Here is a 21,085-nt window from a genome sequence, read left to right as displayed (position 1 = left end):
ATTAGTGTTAGAGATAAACTATATACAATGAGAATAGCATTGACTATTCACTTCACGTTTGTTATATTATACCGTACTCGCCCTCTAATCCGACCAAACCCACTGCGACAAAGGGACGACACAGTTTTGCGAACGTAAAGAATTGTCACAGTGTATACACTGCAATGTCCGGCGCACAATAATATATGTATTATATATATATAATGTACAAACGTTAGATGTATATGTCAGACGGTCATGCCTCGCCCGCCCATTTTAAGACAGAGAGACAAATTTAATTAATTTTCTCGACACGACAAACACCGCGCTATATGTGCCCAACGACTAATACAATATTATTTGAAATTCGTATTAATTACGCGTACATCGTGTAAGACTGTTAAGGGATTCGAAAAAAAAAAACAAAAACAAAAATAGAACAAAATTATACTATGACACTTGCGTGCGGCGGTGACTTCCGGGCGGATAACGTATAATTTATTCATCGACGTTGCTCAAATAGATGAAAAAAAAAATACACAAGTCAAGTCCAAATATTATGAACACTATATATTATATTATACAACTGTCTATGTAGGTTTGTGTACAGTTATGGGGGTATGTTTTAATATTAATATATTATGTTCCAATCGTATAAAGCTCTATAATAGCTGTCCATAAATAAATGACCCTTGACACGCCGAAGAAATAATTGATGAAGTTAAACAAAGAAAAATACCCCTCAACAATTGGATCTTGTTTCATAAACATTATTTTGTTTGATAACAATTATTGTTATGTATCAAAAAAATAAAAATAAACGCATGGTTGGACAGTTAAATTGTTTGTAATAATTTTAAAATTATCAATACAAATTATTATTATTCTCCTTATTATGGGTATACCGTATAATATTAAAACACCATAGAGGTTGAAACGGGTGAGACGGGTCGGGCATGGAAACGAAGCTCCACGCCTGACGTTTACTTGACAAATTATCCACCACGGCCGAGTCCCCTAGAACGAAATCATGACTATGTCGCTGTCCGTGTCTGTGTATATTCACAGTGGGACGAGTTAAAATCGATATCAGAAAACGAAAAACATACGGTGTTTTCAAAAAGTGCATAGGTAATACAAGCGCTCCGTAGGCTCGAGTGTAACAGTGATTATGCGTATTAATACGTCGCTATATTATGTAGAGCATATTGTGTAAAAAAGTCAAGTACTGTAGAAAAGTATTTGATTAAAAGTTTGACGATTATTTTGGTCCCATGTCTTTCAAAGTCAGCACTGACAGATCTAAAACAATATAGGTAATATATGTTCTAACATTGAATATATCAAAATGATTACGAACGTAAAAAGACAATATTGTAAATTGGTTATTCAGTTGATCAATTTCAATATAGCTTTTTAACGGAATGTATCAATTAGTAATTTATCTTTATCTATATATGCTGTTAATTATAACAACGAATTCCATAATTAGTATTAATATTAGTATTCGCACTGGTCTATGCACGTTATTTGTTGTCTAATATTTCTTGATGATATTTATTTCTAAATAATTTTATTTTGCGATTCTCACTTATTATACCGAACTTGAAACTCTAGCTTTGCTCATAAGAAGTAGATTTTTATCGTGGCAAAGGAATATTTACTAATTGTATTTTATATTTTGCACCATATTATCCTCATAAAAATAAAATGTTTTTAAAACACAAAAAAAATAAAATATTATTACGTCGTCAATGGTATAATAAACTCTGCTATAATATGGTGACAGAGTCTAACTTGCTGTTTAAATATAATAATTATGGCGTTGAATATGCATTGTATTACAAATATGGGAAAGTCAATGAAAAATAATTAGTTCAAGTTCAGTTAAGTTAAGAGGAAATATGATCGATAAGTTACAAAATTTAACAGTTGAAAAATTATAAATTTAACTCGATAAGTAAAAAAAAATATTAAATTGATATTAACAGCTTCAAAAAAGTTAATTATTTTTTTTTAAATTCGTATGTAAATTAAATTAAGAGCAATATTGTGTCCATCTAATTTAATAGGTAACATATATCAATATACAAAATTATTTATAAAAAAACAGAAATGTTTGTGTTGTTATATAGAGAATTTGGATTATATTTATTTCATATTAATATTTACGAACAATTTCAAAATATTTTTAACTCGACGGGAAATTTTTAAATCGACTGATAAAAGCTAAGTTAATTTAACTGTCAATTAAATCAAACTACAGTTACGCTCATAAGTCGATTAGAAAATTAACTGAATATTCAATGTCCACGTTTGCTATGTATATTATATAATATATGCTTGAGGACTACGGAAGTGTCGGACGGTTTTATTTACGGGACAATTCTGCAACTCGTCGTCATCGTATAATATAAATTATATTATTATTCAACGTCTTCGGAAGAGCGACGTGTATAGTATAGGTAATAATAATTTATATAATTTATATTATACAGAGACGGCCCGAAATTGTTGTATTTTATTCACGAGGATATTCGTAGGCCTGACTGCGTATGTACACAGAAGTAGATTTTTTTTTTTTTTTTGGCACTTAAATCGACGCACGGAAATCTCAACGGCATACTAATAATATTTAAAAGTCAAAACACGCGTAATGTCGTAGGTACACACTATATAAAACGAACGGATCGATCTTTGAAATAACAGGAATTCGCGGGAGGGGATGGGGTTGAGGAAGCGAAGTCAGACCCGTCAGACGAGGGGACCAATAACTTTTCGGGATCGACGAGCCTACTACAATATAAAATAAACATCGCACACATATTATACGTGATAAGTTACATTATTATCGTGACGTTATCGGGTAACGGAAACGGAAAGAGAAACGACCGAAACAAATACTCGAAGAACGCGCTTGCACGTACACCCGATTCGGCGAGTATACAATATATATAATAGGTATAGGTCTATGTGTTGTTGTAGTTTTTTGTTGTTGTTATTATTGTTATTGTTATCGCCGCAGATTGGTCGGACGGAACGAGACAAATGCGGGCGGCGGCGTGGACGTGAAACCGCCGGCAAAAACTTTCGACCGGCCCGAAAACTTTACTCCCGAAACGTGTAGGTACGCGAATCTGAGGCGCGTGCTGCCGTTTACGACGATTTGCCGAGGTAAAACAATAATATTATTTTCGCTTTCCGTCGTTTCTTCCAAGGCGACGGCGCGCTAACCGGCTTTGGAAACGTTCGACGACAAAAAAACGACCGACCGGCGTCTACAACGATTTCGCACCGCACCGAATTTCAGAACGCACTCTGTACGACTAATCGCTTGATGATTCGCTGGAATATTATGTGTCGGTATACTTAATGGCAGGCACCAAAATCGTGATACAAAATTCACACTTTTTACTATCTTAATTTATCGTTATCATCGATATACGTTCAGTTAAAGTACGAGATTAGCGTTAAGATGAGGACGCCACACCCAAACGTGCAAAAAACTGTTTTGCGCACGACTGCTTTACTCTCTCTGTACTTGTAGTAGAATCACCAAAATTATTCAACAACTCAAAAATAAGTACTTTACCACTTTTATGGTCATAAAGCGTCTTTATTATTATTATTTTTTTTTTTCGATAGCACTAACCAATAGTTTTTAATAATTAAACGAAAAAAAAAAAGAAAAGAACTTAAAACTGAAGACTTTAATATTGTATTTACGCTATATATATAAAAAAAAAGAAGTAAAAATGTGGTAGCTCAGATAAAGTTCTTCCCCTACGCGTTGTGGAATTTTATTAATTCCACTATAAGTGCAGTGGGAGTAAAGTTGTCTCGCTCAATACAATTTTTGCTATATTGTACATTTGTGAGACTGAGCCTACACATCCGGGTGTGGTGTAATCCGTCTCGTTGCGATGATATAATAATTGAACCGGAAGGAATCAAAAGGAGACAAACTAAACTTAATGCTGTAAGTACGATACAGAAAAAAAAAAGAAGTTCTTTCGCCGTGGCACATATTTTTATGATATATAGTTTAGGTCAGGTGTGCACGGCAATACAAAAGTAATAAAGTCGTCGTTATACTCGTAAGTATGTACCACAGCATAGGTAACAACAACAACAAAAACGAACTGTATTATATGTCTATATATATACGTGCAGCAGTAGTACTTATCGAAATTGGTTACAATATAAGTATACATAATATAATATACATAGGTAATATACCTATATAACCCTCTCACCCACTTCCCGCACGTGACACTCGATGGACAGACGGCGATAATATTGATTTGTTTTATATATATGTACAATAGGTTTGATAGATAATATATTTTCAGTCGCACTCTCAATCGGTTTACCTATCTCTCGGCTAATAATATATATATATATATATAGCTCAAGTATAACATAACAAACATCGTACAACAGATTTATATATAAAATAATATCAAATTATTAGCCGTATATAACATAATATATGACTCCGTGTGGGTATACATATACCTACGGGTTCTATTTTAGTGCACGGTCAGCAGCAAATTCAAATATCGACAACGTGAGTGGCTCTCGTCGAGATATCATCAGCGATGGTTTTTTACATTTTTTTCATTCCTTTAAATTATATCATGTTGTCTTAACCACGCTCTCGACCGTCGGATCGTAAAGTGCGTCGACGGTAAATTTCTGCACACGTATTAGAATATTATTATTATTATTATTTTTTCTTCGCGTTTGCAGCGCGTCGGCGCACAAATAGCCGCTGAATAAGCCGACGCGATTGATGAGAAAATCCAAACGAAAATCTCGTTTTAAAATTCTATATAGATTGTATTTGTACATAGGTACTCGAACAACTTTTAATTTACGTTCTCGTATTTCACGCGGTCAAATTAGGTTAGGGTGAGGCGAAAAAAGAGAGAGAAAAAACTCTTATCCCACAACAGTTGTATTCGCTCGCAGGGGCTTCAAACGAAACAGAATATGTTATTACATAGCTCTATAGGTCATACTTTTATTACTTTCCCCCGACCACTGTTCTTGTTGCATGTGACGCCGTTCGTCGTCTCGTCGTTAGCGTTAAATTGAATTAAATTACATAGGAAAGTGAAATCAGCTAGCGCACTGATTATAGCTGCCTTATTATTTTCTTCTTGTGTGACACTATATAACAGTTTAAAACGCCCACAATAATACCATTGTTTATTTTTTTAAATCATAAACCGCGGTCTATGTTTAAGTTGATCTATATGTTATGACAATTATAATAGTACATTCGGCTCGATAGACTGAAATCAAGGTACTCGAGAATAGTATGTTTTGTTCTAGCGGTGACATTTTCAAGTATTTTAAGCCCGGTTTCCGCCGTAGGTACACCATTTCGTGTAGGGTTAAGTTAAATATATTATTCAACTCTTAGGTAATGTATTACCGGAATTTTTTAACCTACTTATCAGACATACGGAACACGACACGACACGACACGACACGGCACGACACGGTGCAGTAGAAAGCTGCAGGGTTTAGTGGGTTTGGGTATTCGGTTATCTTATTTGACTTTAGGTCAACACGTCGTAGGACTTCTTACAAGTGTCGGGTTGTTATAATATGTCATATAACGATAATATATGCAGCCCAAAAAGGGGGGGATGAGAGTAATGGGAATTTCGATTTTCGTGTACACGACGTCGTATAATACCTCACCTGGTCAGTTTCAAGGTCTGTATAAAGTATAATGCGATCCCGCAGCCATAAATAAAATAAAAATACAATTATAAATCGTTGAATGCGCGTATCGTTTATTATAATATTCATGACACGAGTTATTATTATGACACGAGACGTTCGCGCACATACTGTAATATGTTATTATGTCTGAGCGTGTATGTTGTAGTAATGTACGAAAACAAAAAAAATAATACGTTCGCTCGCGACAGAAAGAGAGTGAGTGAGTGCAGAGAGAGAACAATAATTATTATTACTATTATCATCATCGTCATTATTATAATATTATGCAGTATATAATACGATATAATATAACAATGTAACATATTATATAAAGGCCGACGCAGACACGTCTTCGTTCTGCCGGCACCGCCGCAGCATTAACCCTTATTGTTATCGATCGTAAACGTCTCCGCGGCGAGGCGTACGCACACGCAAAAAATGCACACACGGACAAAAATATACGAAATAAAATTTTCAAAAGCACGCTCACCTATATAATGTACAGACGACAGGTAGTGCGTACGCACTGTATATTCGGCGAGCGTGTGAACGATAGACGAATATTTCCAAACACACGACACGAGCCCACACACAAAGTATTTTTTTTACAACATTGTTGTTCCGCATTCCGACGACGTCGACCGGATAAAGAAATTCTTATCGATATCATGTGAAATCATGATTCGTCTGGCAGGATCCTAAAAATTTACAAGCCGCGGTCGACGTAGCCACATATTTCAATAGGTAGTAGAAAAGATGAATTTGTTGTATTTATACCACGAATGCGTTCGTTGAACCAAATTTGGTAATTATGTATGATTACACGTAGTTATTTAACCATGATTGTGTTGGTATACACGAGGCGTGCATTAGCTTATCTGCAGCGGAGGTTGAATTGGGGCCACAGAATATACAATGTGTAACAGAAAGAACTGGCTTTTGGAATAACTTTTGTTCTAACAAATATTTTTAACATTTTTTTTATTTATCATTAAAAGACTCTAGGGCTATATGTAAAATTGATTTATTTTTTAGTATTGAAAATAAAAAATTTAAAATTTGATTTAAATTTTTTTAGATAAATTCAAAATAGCTGATTTGTGAATCTGATTATAAAAATAATTTTGATGGTAAAAAGATTTATCTAAGTCAAGTAGTTTATTTTTTAGAATTTTTTAAAATATCAATATTTTTTTGATAAAATTAATTTGGTACCTAATTACTTTTTAAAAAATATGATTTTTGAGAATTTGCTGAAATAAGAATATTTCTTAAATTATTTAATCATAATATTATAATATTATTAACGATTTTTGTCGTAGGTTTAATTATTTAATTTTTTAATTTAATTTTTAGTCAGTTCTTTCTGTTACACCCTGTACCTATACTATACCTATGTAGATACCCGACTTTGATATAATTATATTGTCGCCAATAAAACGGCCGCCATCCTTATCTAAGAGTTTAATGCTATTATTTTATAGTATTTATGAGGAACGATGTTTATAATAATAATTATGCATGAAAATTTATAGTTCAATTTGTAAACAGTCACCTCTTAGGTTAGGCCATTTGTTCGGAGACATTATTTTATACGTTTGGATTATTATACGGTAAGTATAGCAGTCGGCTATCTAGTATCTTCGTGTATCTATCTGTGATTGGGGCGGGCGATTCACTTTTGTTTTCACTTAACCGTAATTCATAACAATAATATGAACGCATAATAGGTCCACGGCGGACCTATGACGTGTATACGCACCCGTACGGTCAAGGGTGGTTGGGTGGGTAGGAGCGGAGGGGTCGTGTATATAGTGTAATAGGTGCCGCGTACGTGTCATGTCGACTTGGCCACCGCAGCCGCCGAAACGAATAATCACCGCGCGACGAAGGCACCGCCCGGCCATCTCCGGGTCAGCGCAAAAACTTTTCGGCCTGCCGCGCTACGAACATGTGTCACCTAATCTTGCTAACACTTGCTTAAACTGTACTACGTGCGTCACACATAATATTTTATATGCGTTGTTCGTATATATAACGAATACAATATATATATATATGTGTGTGTGTGCGCGTGTGTGTGTGTGTGAAAGAGAGACAGGGGACAGAGGAGAGACGGAAACAGAGAGAAGGAAACGAGTGCAATGTAACACGCTACCAGATTGGCTCGGTTAGTTTTTGACGACAAATTGCTTTTTACCTCATTTTTTTTTTTTTTTTTTGTTGACGAACGAGCGTTCTATCGGCTCAGCGAATTCGAGCCAAACACGTATAGTGCGCTATTTTCCGTATAGAAATAAATGTATTATAGACTTTCGACGCGTTATCGGTTATTATTTTGTGTAAACAATTTTCATTTCACGATTGTATTATATTATTATTGTGGTGGTTATTTGTTTGTTTGTTTTTACTACTAGCTATCGTCAGAGACAACATACGTATTTTATAATAAAGATTCGGCGTGAGCCGAACGCAGTTGTTGAAAACCAAACAAATAACACAGCACAAGCGGTGTGGTTCTGCAGGTAGAATATTATGTGTTTGAAGCTGAAAAATATTCAAACCATGTCACCTACAAAAGCATTAACGAAAATAACAATAAGTAAAAACCGTTTATGGTATTAACTCATAATGAATGAAACAATCTATAATATGGTTTTTCGTCGGTAGACGAGACCAACGAAATACTGTCAAAAGCGTCCTACACAAATGTGTACCGAAATTGCCTATACAACACGCCGGCTAATGGAAATAAAAATATATAATAATAATTATAAATATTATAAAAAACATAATATCAATAGCTGGCTACATTCAAAGTTTTCCCTAAATAGATGAGAGGGGGTAAGTGAACCATTTTCCCACTAAAAGTTTTCTCCGATTATGAAATGGACGTAGATTTAACATACATTTCTTTTTCTAATATTTCTAATTATATTTCATAACTTTCCCGAAAATTCGTAAGTTCAAAAGACATTCAGGACAAGTGACTAGTACCTACTATAGTAAACTGTACAGTGATTTTTTTTTTTATTTTTTTTTTTTGACGATGTGGCATATTTACTCCCCGGAGAAACGGTTGGAAATTATTTAAAATGAAATATTTTTGATGAGCTGAAAACCATATGAATTAAAAATTATTTATTAAATATTTAACCGACCAACATGTAATATTTACGGAGAGTGGCATACGTGACGGTCGCTCTCTGCCAGACCGTCGAACCCACAACGCTACCTCTTACACCTCATCCTCTTTCTCTTCCACCTCTTCCTCCGTGGTTTTATATGTATGCGAAAAAACACAGGCGTGTAAAATATTATAATAGCGTTTTTACACGATAAATTATATATTATTATTTGGACAAGTGAACCGATGTACGTTATTACTCTCATGGCAGCGTGTCGAACGCTATCGATTTATTATTATTATTATAATACGCGTATTATATCCTGTATCGATATTTTTGCGCCAAGCGGAATAATATTATTTTCCACTCGAAGAGTTGGTTTCGTTTTTTTTCCTTTATAAATCAGATAACCAACATTTGTCGACACGTCAACATTTTTTTTTCATTCCCACCATCGAACTCCGATGATGGTTTGTATATATACACTGCAGTCAACTATATAAATATAAGACGCTTTAATTTAATGAATTATATATACATATGGTAAACTGAAGTAGTGATTTATAAGCCAAGAATATGTGTACTTATTATATATATATATATGAAGGTGAAAGTACTTCTTTACGACGCAAATGAATTTTGCCGATAAGTGACAGTCGAAGATATGTCGCAGAAAATCACGATCGAGTTACAATAGTCAAGCCGACGGCGGAACAAACGCTATAGATAAATTGCATATCGGTGCGAGGGAAGAAAATACGACCGGGACGGAGGGAGAGAAATCGAATAATGCATTATGTTGTATCGGTGAAATAATCTTAAAATAATGTTTGAAAATCATAAAACACTGGCAGCCGAACTTTTTGTTTAAAAAGTTCGTACTCGATTCCCTAATCTGTCAAGAACACCAATTTCGTATACCTACTAAAAAATGCATATTCGGTTGCTAAAGTTTTCGAAATATTGGGGTGCTATACCTACGGTGTTTGGCATAATATAAACTGAAATCGTTTTTGTTTTTTTTTTCAAATGTTACTTTTATATATTCGTAAAATATATACCTATCATTATGTTCAGACATTTACACGCGCGTGGATATTCGTAATCGTCATAAATTCTACAATAATTAAGTGATTTTTGATTCATTTTTAAAACCATTACCACCTGTGAAGCGAAATCGCCGATTCTTAACGATTATTCGTATATTATAATTATGGTAGGTATTTTATAATATATGCCACACAACGTACGAAGGCATATTGTTATTTTTTAATATTATTTGATTTTTTCAAAAGAAATTATTTTTTTTTACGTTCCGAAGTCGTCCGGGACGGTAGTTATACACCATTAACTGTGGACGTTTGCTACGCGTATGTAATAAACACTAAATCAATAGCAATAATAATCCTTTCTGTAAAATAGTTTTTATTAAATAAAATTACACATTCGGCGGATAATATTATATAGGTATAACGCGCTGCAACAGTGTATTTTTGCTTCACTGCAAATATCAGAGTGTAGAGCACAATATTAAGCAACAACAAAAGTATAATTATGTCTTGGACGCGCGACCGTCCGAAAATCAAGTTTCACAAACACAACATGTCGATGAAAGCAAAGTAATAAGTGTGTGTGCGTGTGTGTTACTTAACACGAGTAGTTTCTTCCTCGTAGGTAATTTACGGTTAGTCAGTGTGGCTGCGACGATATGGATTTAATAATTTCTCGCGATTGCGTTTCCATTACATTAACTTAACGTTTAAATACAATACTATATTACATTATACACACTTTACGTCACCCTCATCCCCCCGTCTACCACACCCCTAAAACTTTCTCCCATCGAATCCTTGGTGGCGTTTTGAATTATTATTATCGTAATTTAATTATTGTTTTATCGCATCGATGTTATATATATATATATATATATATATATATTATATATATAGACACCTAATACATACATACATAGTCACGTATTCCGGTTACGTACAAATTAATCGTCGAAGACAATTATAAATGATCACTGTGAGAACGATTGAAATTTATTATTTCGTGTTATTAAACGTTTCGGACATGTTTTTTACATCAATCATTCGCGATTAAAAGAAAATAAAAATACGAGAAAACCTTTAAGATACAATATCCAAATGGCTGCGTATAAATTACTCATGACACTGGAAGTGGGTGATTTGTGCAATTCGTTCGTAAAATAATTATTTTAATTTGATAAATTTATCACCGGTAATAAAATATTACACGGCACTGCAGATATCCTATATGAAGGCAAAAAAAAAAAATGTATAATATATAAAATGTTTTTATTTTGGATTTACACATGCGTATAATTTCGATTATAATTATGACGGGAATGAAATGAAATTTATATATTTTATAAAATATATTTTAATGTTGTGAGTTATATTTATTTATGATTACCTTTTAAAGGAAATATTACCAGTTGGATAATAATCTATGATACCTCGTGATAACCATTTTACTGGAATGAGTTATTATTTATCTATTATTTTAACGAAAATTGTATTATTATTACTATTATTTTTTTTTTTTTTTACCTTCGATACGAAAGATTTCACCATTATAATTTTGATTTAAGAAAATATAACTGAAAGAAAATAAAAAGAAAAAACAAACGATGAAATAATGAAAACATTTTGAATTGTGAAATCTAGTGCTGTTTGAATTGGATATCGTTTCACACACTATGATATGGAGTCTATTGTTGTTTACAAATAGCTTTTGTTCAAAAACGTACAAAACTGCAGAAAATAACGGGAAACTTTAATATAGCATGGTCCAGTGTTTAGGAGACTTTTGGGATAACAAAAACAGTTATTTAGGAAAGTTTTAGCTTTGTGCTTAAAAAGTTGTTTTTGTTATATTACTAATACGCATTATAAACGAACAACTGTCACTATTTACGAGCATAACGCACGCACGGGAATAAGAATAATGAAGCTCTTGGGTTTTAATGTTTTTGATAATAATTCTCGCCGTATAAACCGGGTTGTATCTCAAATCATCTGTCATGTATGTATGACATCATCACTATTATTATTATTATTATTATTATCACTTTACGTTATCCTATTATATTTGATTTACGATGATACAATGATGATAACCATTGTCAAGTTAATCGCAAGATTATCTGCACATCAATCATTCTGTCTATACATTTTGATTTAAGAGCATCTGGACACGGTGTCAATCTTTGAGTTGAAACTACATGTGATGCGGACTATATTATTACGTTTTCGTGTTGACAGTTTCTACGCTTTTCGACACATACATAAATTCGATTTAACGAATTGAAATGAATAACCGCTTTAAATCTATGAAAAGTTTGTATATTCTTTATTACAGATTTTTATTTACATATAACAAATTACTTATTATAAGATCAATTATAAAATACGAGTATTATATATAGTCTTCGATGTTCTTGTTAAATACAAATTTAACAAGTTTTTCTTAAACTAAAATAATTTTATGAAATTCAAACACTGTAAATATACTAAACATTAAACAAAGTCTTATGTGACAGTAATTGGTTGAACATAAATTGTGAGAAACGGTTAAGTTAATTTGGTTTATTAATTAATGATTTATTGATCGAGTAAACGAGAATATAAACAAAACTTTAAAATAGAAACCAATGAAGTAATATTCTGTGTATATTTGATGAATAATAAATGTTATTACCTATTAAAGTTTAATTTGAAGTAAATAAATATTGAAACCATTATTTTTTTTTCAATTACAACTATGAATAAACATTGAAGGTTTTCTGTATGTATTAATTTATTAATATTAACCATTTTTTTTTTTAACTTTAGACATATAATTTTTTATACCCTTCATTATTTTCAAGAGATCAATGAATAATAATTAAGCAGTCTAAAATATTTGAAAGGTACATTGGTATTTTGGATTTTTATTCTATTTTAGAATTATTTAGCTGTGATATGATTTGTCATAAAGAATGACGAGACAAAAGTTTGATCTGAAATTTAGTTTATTAATTCATAAAAATACAATGTACATTGTACATACTTTTATCATAAAACGAGTGAGAATGTAACGAGTGTCTGTTTAAAGAGAGTGAGTGTTTCAGTGATATTGGAATTTTTATTTTTAGATGAATATTTTTTTGAACAGTAAAAAATCTAAAAAAAATGTTTTATACGGCAGCTTTGATTGAACACTGATTGCACTTTAGATTGGTCAATTTCAGGAAAACGCTAAGAACTGCGAAAAGAGCTAGTGAAGAAATGTAATCAAGCAGCCGTTTAGAGCTTCGCTGAGAATGGTTTTCCAAATACAATGATATATTTCATTCCTTTCAAATTTAATGACACCCACTTCAACTAGCCACCCAACTCCTATATATCACGTTTTCTCGTTTTAGCGGCATCCCATTATGACTTTAATAATATCGTATCTTTCAAATTGGCTAGTTAGAGTAGTCCTGCAGAAATTGATATGAATTTAACTAATTTAAGTGTATAAAATAATCAATGTACATTTAATATTTATTACCATTAAAACATAAATACTTGTGTATTATAGTGTATATTATAGGTGTTAAACTTGAACGCGAAACAGTATTATTAATTTTTTTTCTGATTGAGCACGATTTTAAGGCCAGTCTAAGTGATATTTTCGAAAAAATTATAAGTCTTCGGTTTCGAAAATTATTTATGCAAACTTACGTACGATATTAATCAAAAATATTTTATATTTTAAGAAAACAGAAGATAATCTTTTTTTTGTCATTTTTATTATTGAAATGTGAAAAGTATAATACGTGTTTATTTTCTAATTAGATTAAAACTTTTAGAACTTTTCCCTTGACCTAAAAAGTACACGTACCTAATTTATTATACAACCAGTGACTATACCTCTCCAAACTTACAGTCTGACATTCGTACGTACATGTTTTCAGTAATTATATTACTATTTCGTAACCACACGTAACTTATTTATAGTTAAATATCACCTGTGGAGTTTTCAATCGAAATGCTTCTACTCGAAAAGCAAAATTGTTTTAAATCAATTACATTCACATATTATGCAGACGAGGCGCGCATAATACGTCGAACGAGATATTATATTATTGCATGTGAGCCAAATAAATACGTAACATAATACTATTACGTTAACCAAAGCCATTTTTCAACCGACCAACCGTTTAATAATTATTACTAATAATCGAACGAAACCATTACGGGTGATTCAGAAACAGGCCTAAAACGATATCGCGCTGTGTAGTATAATATAATACGTACATTATTTTTGGAATGAAATACACTCTGTCAAACAAATACGAGTATTAATTGAATGTTTAACGTTGGAAGACTCGAGAAACGAATACCACGTAAATTAGGAGAAGCCTTAGAACTTCAATCGAATATTAACATTATCATATTCTTAAAGGAAATTAAATCATAGAACCTAATTTAAGCATAAAACTTACTGCGAACTATATGCCATTTGAACGTGCACCAATAACCTAATGACCTATATAGAAGCCGATGATTAATTATTATCATAATATTATATTATGTGGATGCGCACAACGAGTTACACACTCGGTCGTGTGTGTGTGTGGCGGAGAACGTTGAGTGAAATAATTAATAGTAATAATAATAAAAACCACTCGCACACAAATAAGGTAGGTACGTTGATTTCGACACGAACGGAATTAGTTTTGCATACACACTGCGCCGTGTTACACGGTATTTTGATCATTGTGGCGCGAAGCCAACAATGACTGTACGTACAATGTACATTTTGTATAGAACGTTGTTGTTTAAATATTATATTATATTATTTTGACATACCCGTTGGCAATTTTTTGCTCGCCCTACTCGCGCGACGCCCGTAATTGTTAATCTGATGGAGCTACGTAATCCGTTTAATCTCGCATATATATACTGCATGTATAGACGTTGCCTATATATTTGTATATACACGATATTATATTGAGTTACCCCGTACCCGACTATACGTCGTGTTTATTTTGCCACTGGGAACCGTTAAAAGGTGCTCGAAACGTTTTCGACAAACGGGCGCACTAACTAATTTCGAAAGACAATATGTTAAATATGATTACGTGGCCGGCCAAAAATTAAATTACGTTTTGAATATTAATTGTGTTGTATACAATAGGTACCCGGTACGTTTTTCGCAGACGCGGCATACAAAAACAAAAAAATAAAAATAAAATAAAATATATTATATATAATATGTAATAACGATCGCAAAAATATCCGCGATAATAATATTAAAAATAAATGCACACACGAAATTCGGTCGCAGATTAAATATGCATCGCCGTTCTACATATTCTGCCGAAATCAATTAAATATTAATGGTTTTCCCGTGACCCGCAGTCAATATGCGTTTTACATTGCAGCAGCGCACCTTCGCAGACAACGCTTGTTATACATATAGTAATAATATTATAACGTCATCATCATCATCATCATCATCATCGTCGTCGTCATATCGTACGTGACCCGGTTTCTTGTTTCGATTTATATACATTGTCTAAATCATAATTGCATTTGGGTAAATATTTATTGCGCGCCGACGACGGCCGAAATTCGATTGATCGAAGCACGTCCCGCACGTGTTGGTATAACGCACCGCGCTAATTCGGCGACCGGGGCACGGATGAACCCAACCGATGCCGACCTCTCCCTGATCCACGTCGGTATTTATAACGACAATATTATTAATTTAACGGTCGATTATATCCATAATAACAATAACAATAACCTCGGTTAAAATCAGGTGGTGTCGTACCGGGTCAACGGTATTAACGGCGGCGGCGGTGGCGATAAAAACTTGGCAGAATAATATTACGATCCTATATCCGCAGGGTGTGCTCTAATCATTCGGAATTGGAAAATGTCAGGTTACGTATTTCGCGGTACCTACTCTATAGCTCAGTGCGTTATTATTTTCCATTCACTGGTGTTTTATTTATTTATTTTTATAATTTTATTTGGCTACTCAAAAACTATATTAAGTATTATACGTGTTCAAAAACTCGGGTGGTTAAAACGGCCGTCAAAGTGGAAATGGTTAATGAACTAAAACCTATATACTACGAGTTTAATAGTCTTAATAATATGTATTTGTTATGATTGACATAATATTATATATACATTCTCTGATTTAGCTAACTAATTACAACTAAATGGAAATTAATAATCCAATTATTAATATTGTTACGAAACAGTTGTAGATATCTCGACGGCATTGTACTATTAAAAATGGAAATTTCATTTTTAACATAATATACAATTTGATTTTAGAAAATAATAATGATTTTAAAATACTAATCTGAAAAGTAATTATTAACAGATAAATACGTTAGACACCTTTGACATTATAGATAATAGCTAAAAGTGTTGTAGCAGTGATAAAATCTTAAATTAATTGGATTCAATATCATAATAATATAAATTGATTCTTTATAAAAAGTTTCATGATATGCAGAGTTTTTCATTTTCAAAAAACGAAGGTTCTAAAGATATTGTATTAACTTTAAATAAATTAAAACTTAGCTATAAAGTATATTTTAAATAAAGTTTATAATAATATTAAAGTTATTTATGCTATACTTTATCTTTTGAGACATTAGTTTTAATAATATTAAATCCTGAAGGAATTTTTTTTTCAAATAATTTAAAATATAAACAAATATTATCACATAAAATATACAGTATTCAAAATATAAAAATAGTTATTTTTTATATTTAATTATAGTCATAACAAACAGATAATATTTTTTGTTAAAAAATTAATTTATTTTGAAGGAAAAATCCAACAGTTTCCATAGACATTATTATATAGTTTCTTCGTCATAATATCAATTTATATTAAATATTATCATTAAATTTTAATGAATATAAAAGGTTTAAGGTTTATTCGGTAAATTGTATGCTTGAGCGAGTGCAAAATTGTGTCTACTTTGTACTTGGTTATTAAAATATACATGTATTATATATACTTTAATCATATATTTTTATTCTTATATTTATTTAACAAGAACTACCCATTTTATCTTTTTGGCTTTATAATTAATATAGAACGTATCCTATTATTATTATACTAAATATTCCACTATATACAGTTTCAAAATTCACATTATATACGTTAAGATTCAATGTTTTTTTAAATACATAATTTTATGTACTATGATTACATTATAATGTTTTAATTTGAATATTTATCAAAAAGAAATAAACACATCTCGAAAATATTATAATTATTTATGTACTACCTACTGTATATTATAGTTCATTGTTGGCAAATATAAAACTAGTTAATCTAAACTGAACTCGTTTTAAATTTTAAATTAGAGTACACAATAAATAAATAATCATATTTTAAATTTACCTCGATAATTGGAGTAGGTGGAGGTCCAATATCCTGGTTTATTTCGTCGGGTTTTTTTTCTTTGAGAGCTTTCACGATTTTCCATTTACTGCCACTCTCTTCTTTATCTACTAAATCGTTTTTATCAAATTTAAACCTGGGCAATGACGGTGTACCGGGACTTTCATCCTCTTCGACGACCATTTGTTCGTCAGCCGTTTCCGTTTCCGGTTCTGGTTCCTGTTCCGTTTCCAGATCTAGGTCTTGACCTGGAAGATCTCTTTTAATGCCACCCGGAGTATCCGGTACTTTCATTAACTTGAACTTAATAGGTCCATCGTCTTGTGTTAATTCCTCTTCAATGACCGTATCCAAGGATTGCTCTTGTTCGAAAGCGTCTTCGTTGAAAGATTCATCTACTGATTGTCTTCTTATGTCTTCAATGGCTTTCGACATTTTTTCTTTAAAATCAACTTTAGATATAAGTACGGATGATTCACTTCGGGCACTGGGTGTTGGTAACATAGGTGGACCGAATACACGTTCAAAATGAGTTTTTTTTTCTAGTTCTTCTAATTGTTTTAGTTCATAACAATACCATTCATCGTCACTATCGATGCTTTCTTCAGTACTTTGCCGTCTAGACGAAATTCTAGATGTACTTCTCCATGAATGGTTGCTTCTACTGTCATCTTCAGTGTCTGCGGATCCTTTGCCAGCCCACGGTACCTCTAAACTTGCTTGTCTAGATGACATTTTGAAATTTCTTGTATTATTTGTTGGCTGCACAAACTCTTCGTGAGGTTTAAAAGGCTGTTCTTCTAATGATTTGTTACGTTTTTCTACTGGGATTACTGACGATTCACCTTCTGGCGCTCCATTCGAAAGCTTACAGTGTTCTCTGTATTTACTCAACTTTCTAGACACGGCAAATTCTTTAGTCGGGCCATTGAACATTTCAGCTGGTAACTGAATTTCGTTAATCTGTTCTTGTACCTCTTCTTCCTGCTTCTCTACAGTAATATTAGCTGGCTCTGGTGGTTGTAGGGGTGGTGGTTCTGGTGGTGTTGGCCTATCTCCAGCTTTTAACTGAGTCCATTCATTTTCCGCAAATTCCGGATCTGCTATTGAATAGGAGCTCTGAAAAGGAGCAGGTTTAGCGGTTTTATGTAACAGCCCAGACATGGTAGACACAATTGATTTTTTTTTCTTACGACTACCGTGCCTTTGTGTGTTCCAACTACGCGGTTTTGACGTGGTCGCTGTCTCACTGTGCACGGAAACCGCGTCGGGTTCCTTTTCCAAACCACCCGGAAGTGAATGAGATCGATGCCGTTGTGGCAGGTGAATATCTGGAAACCAATTACTTACCGAACTACTGACTGTGTTCATAGCCGATTTGATTATGTTACGCTTAGATTTTTTTGTTTTTTCTTCTCGCCTTGAACCATCATCTTCACAACGAATCTGAAAGTTAGATGATGCCATATACCTATAGCGAGGTTGATTATTATCCAGCCTGTCGTTTTCTCTACCATAATATGTATCGTTAATGGTGTTTGGATAATAGGTCAACGCATCTGTAATACCAGGATACCGTGGTTCCGAGGGTTTTTTGTATTCTCTGTACGACATTACGTCCAACAGGTCCGGTACATTAGATATAGATGACTGTTTTGTATTAGTAGTCTGGTACTTATACCCTTGACCAGCCGTCGAATACACACCTGTCGATCTATCGTAGTATGGATAATCGGTATCAAATGCAGTGGTTACGCACGTTACTACCGTTAATCCGGACGGACCAGCCATCGAAATCTGATACGATTGGTCAAACACTCGCTTTCCTGGTGAACATGGAGATTTTTCGTAGCTGGACAACAATCCACCACTCATTGATGACAGACCAGAATCAGATTTATTGGCCACGACTATAGCACCAGATCGGTGTTGGTGTAACACGTCCAAATCTTTGGAGGAATTATGAAATTGGTGCATAATGTCGAGATCCTTAGAAGAATTGTGAAACTGATGTAGCGAATTAAGTTCTTTGGTAGAATTGTGAAATTGACGTAAACTCAGTGACAGTGCGGATGATAGCGGTCTAGGAAATACGGGATCCTCGGGTGCTGGAGGTGGTGGACTTCCGGGTGGAGATTGTGGCCGATACGAGTTATCCATGTAAGTCGGTTGGGACGTTGTATCCATAAATAACGTCGGTGACCTGTACTCGGGTTCTTCGCATTTAGGGATCGTGGGTAGCGATCGAATGGACGGAGAAGTATAAGGATACATACGATTTTGTAAGTTTCCCACTGATGACGTGAGTGGCTTGTTAATTGGATAAAAATCTAGAGCAGCTGCCGCTCTTTCCGTTTCGTCGTTCCAACTGTCCAACTGGGCTTCGGCGTACAGTTGTCGCATGTTTCTCTCCATTTGTTCTATATTTTCGAATATCTCTTTGGCAGACTCGACGGAATCCATTTTTTCCTGGTCTTCATTTAATAACCGATCTTCATACGTCCTATAATCTACGTCCCTCTGTTCCGACGGCTTTTTAGTACCATTACTACTGCTGCCTTCCGATTCCTCCCATATCATACTTAGTGCGGGGGGGCGGTCACCAATTTCCGGTGGTCTCATGTATGTTGACGGGGATGTAATCGGATCTGCACATAACTCAACCATTTGCCCAATGACGGACTGTTGATTCTGTATAATGGTTTCTAGTTTTTCGATACGCTCCCACATTTTCACGTACTCGTCTGACAATAAGTCTAATGCTCGCCATGCGTACATCACTTCGTTCTCCAACACGTTAACGCGGGGTGTCATTTTATCGATGAACTCATTTAGTGCAGCTTCTACAGCCTGTTGGTCGCCGTAGACGGCAGTGGTTGCATTTGTGGTTGTAGTGGTTATGATGGTGTTGGCGGTGGTGGTGGTGGTGGTTGGTCTGCCACCACCATTCCGATTTTGTTCCGGTTCCATGTTGGTGATATAGCTAAAGTCAGTGCATAATATCAGTCAGTCGTGAATAGTGCTCTGCTTGTTGGTTGGCCAACACCGTAAATAATTTGAGAACTATATTTATTGCTGAAATAATAAAAACGAAAACGAATTAATAAATATGATGGGTACAAGTTACAATCGGGACGTTCTTTACGTGTGTAAAAATAAACTCATGACAGATAGATATTGTCATGTTACTGACGTAGAACTTGTGGTTTTTATATCCATTTAAGTGTCGTAAACTTTTTTTATGTGACTTCACTCGACGCTGGTTACCCCAAAAGAAGTAGGTTTTTAAAAGTTAATCTTTTAGAAAAGATTCCACAGAATAAATATTTAGGCGTGAATTAAGAACATCTAAGACCCCACGCACTTCCCAGTCACCACAAAATGACTTGGTTTCATAAATAATCGAGCATGGCGGCATTTCGGGAGACGATAATGATAAATTACTGTCATAAGCTATCTCGATTCACCAAAACTTGGGTTTTTTTATTCTCTCCTTCTCTCTCTCCTCTCATACACCATCGTATTTTATACGGCCATAACCACCGGATATATTGGCCTATGTTAAATCCAGTAAGATGATCGATTTAACTCTAATAACGGGAATTTATATTTTATACTGGTAAATAGACCGTATTAAAATCAGGAATGGAATAATATACATACATATATTATACACACACATATATATATATATATATATATATTATGCTAGCTTACGGAACAACAATCACTCGTTTAGATCAAATGTTATAATTTCGATTTTCAGCATGTAAAGAACGTCTGTAGAATACCTACAAGCAATA

At 33.5% G+C, this 21,085-nt stretch overlaps 1 protein-coding gene across 9 annotated transcripts in view; it reads right to left on the bottom strand.

Moving 5' to 3' along the window:
* Positions 1 to 21,085, bottom strand: part of unc-13 (protein unc13 homolog) — a 184,946-nt gene that overhangs the window by 31,914 nt on the left and 131,947 nt on the right. For 2 of the 9 annotated variants that reach the window (XM_015513614.2, XM_015513613.2), the window contains exon 2: positions 17,283 to 20,357. The exons of the other annotated variants lie outside the window; for them this stretch is intronic. In XM_015513614.2, the coding sequence (XP_015369100.2) occupies positions 17,283 to 20,252 (2,970 nt within the window). In that variant the 5' untranslated portion in view covers positions 20,253 to 20,357. The remainder of the gene's footprint in view (positions 1 to 17,282; positions 20,358 to 21,085) is intronic. 9 annotated transcript variants of the gene reach the window in all.

The sequence above is a fragment of the Diuraphis noxia genome, unplaced genomic scaffold (genome assembly GCF_037042655.1).
Source record: "Diuraphis noxia isolate RWA-SAM2 unplaced genomic scaffold, SU_Dnox_SAM2 contig0005, whole genome shotgun sequence".
NCBI classification, from domain to species: domain Eukaryota; kingdom Metazoa; phylum Arthropoda; class Insecta; order Hemiptera; family Aphididae; genus Diuraphis; species Diuraphis noxia.
The sequence above is the reverse complement of the archived record's forward strand: the minus strand, read 5'-3'. Positions and strand labels throughout refer to the sequence as shown.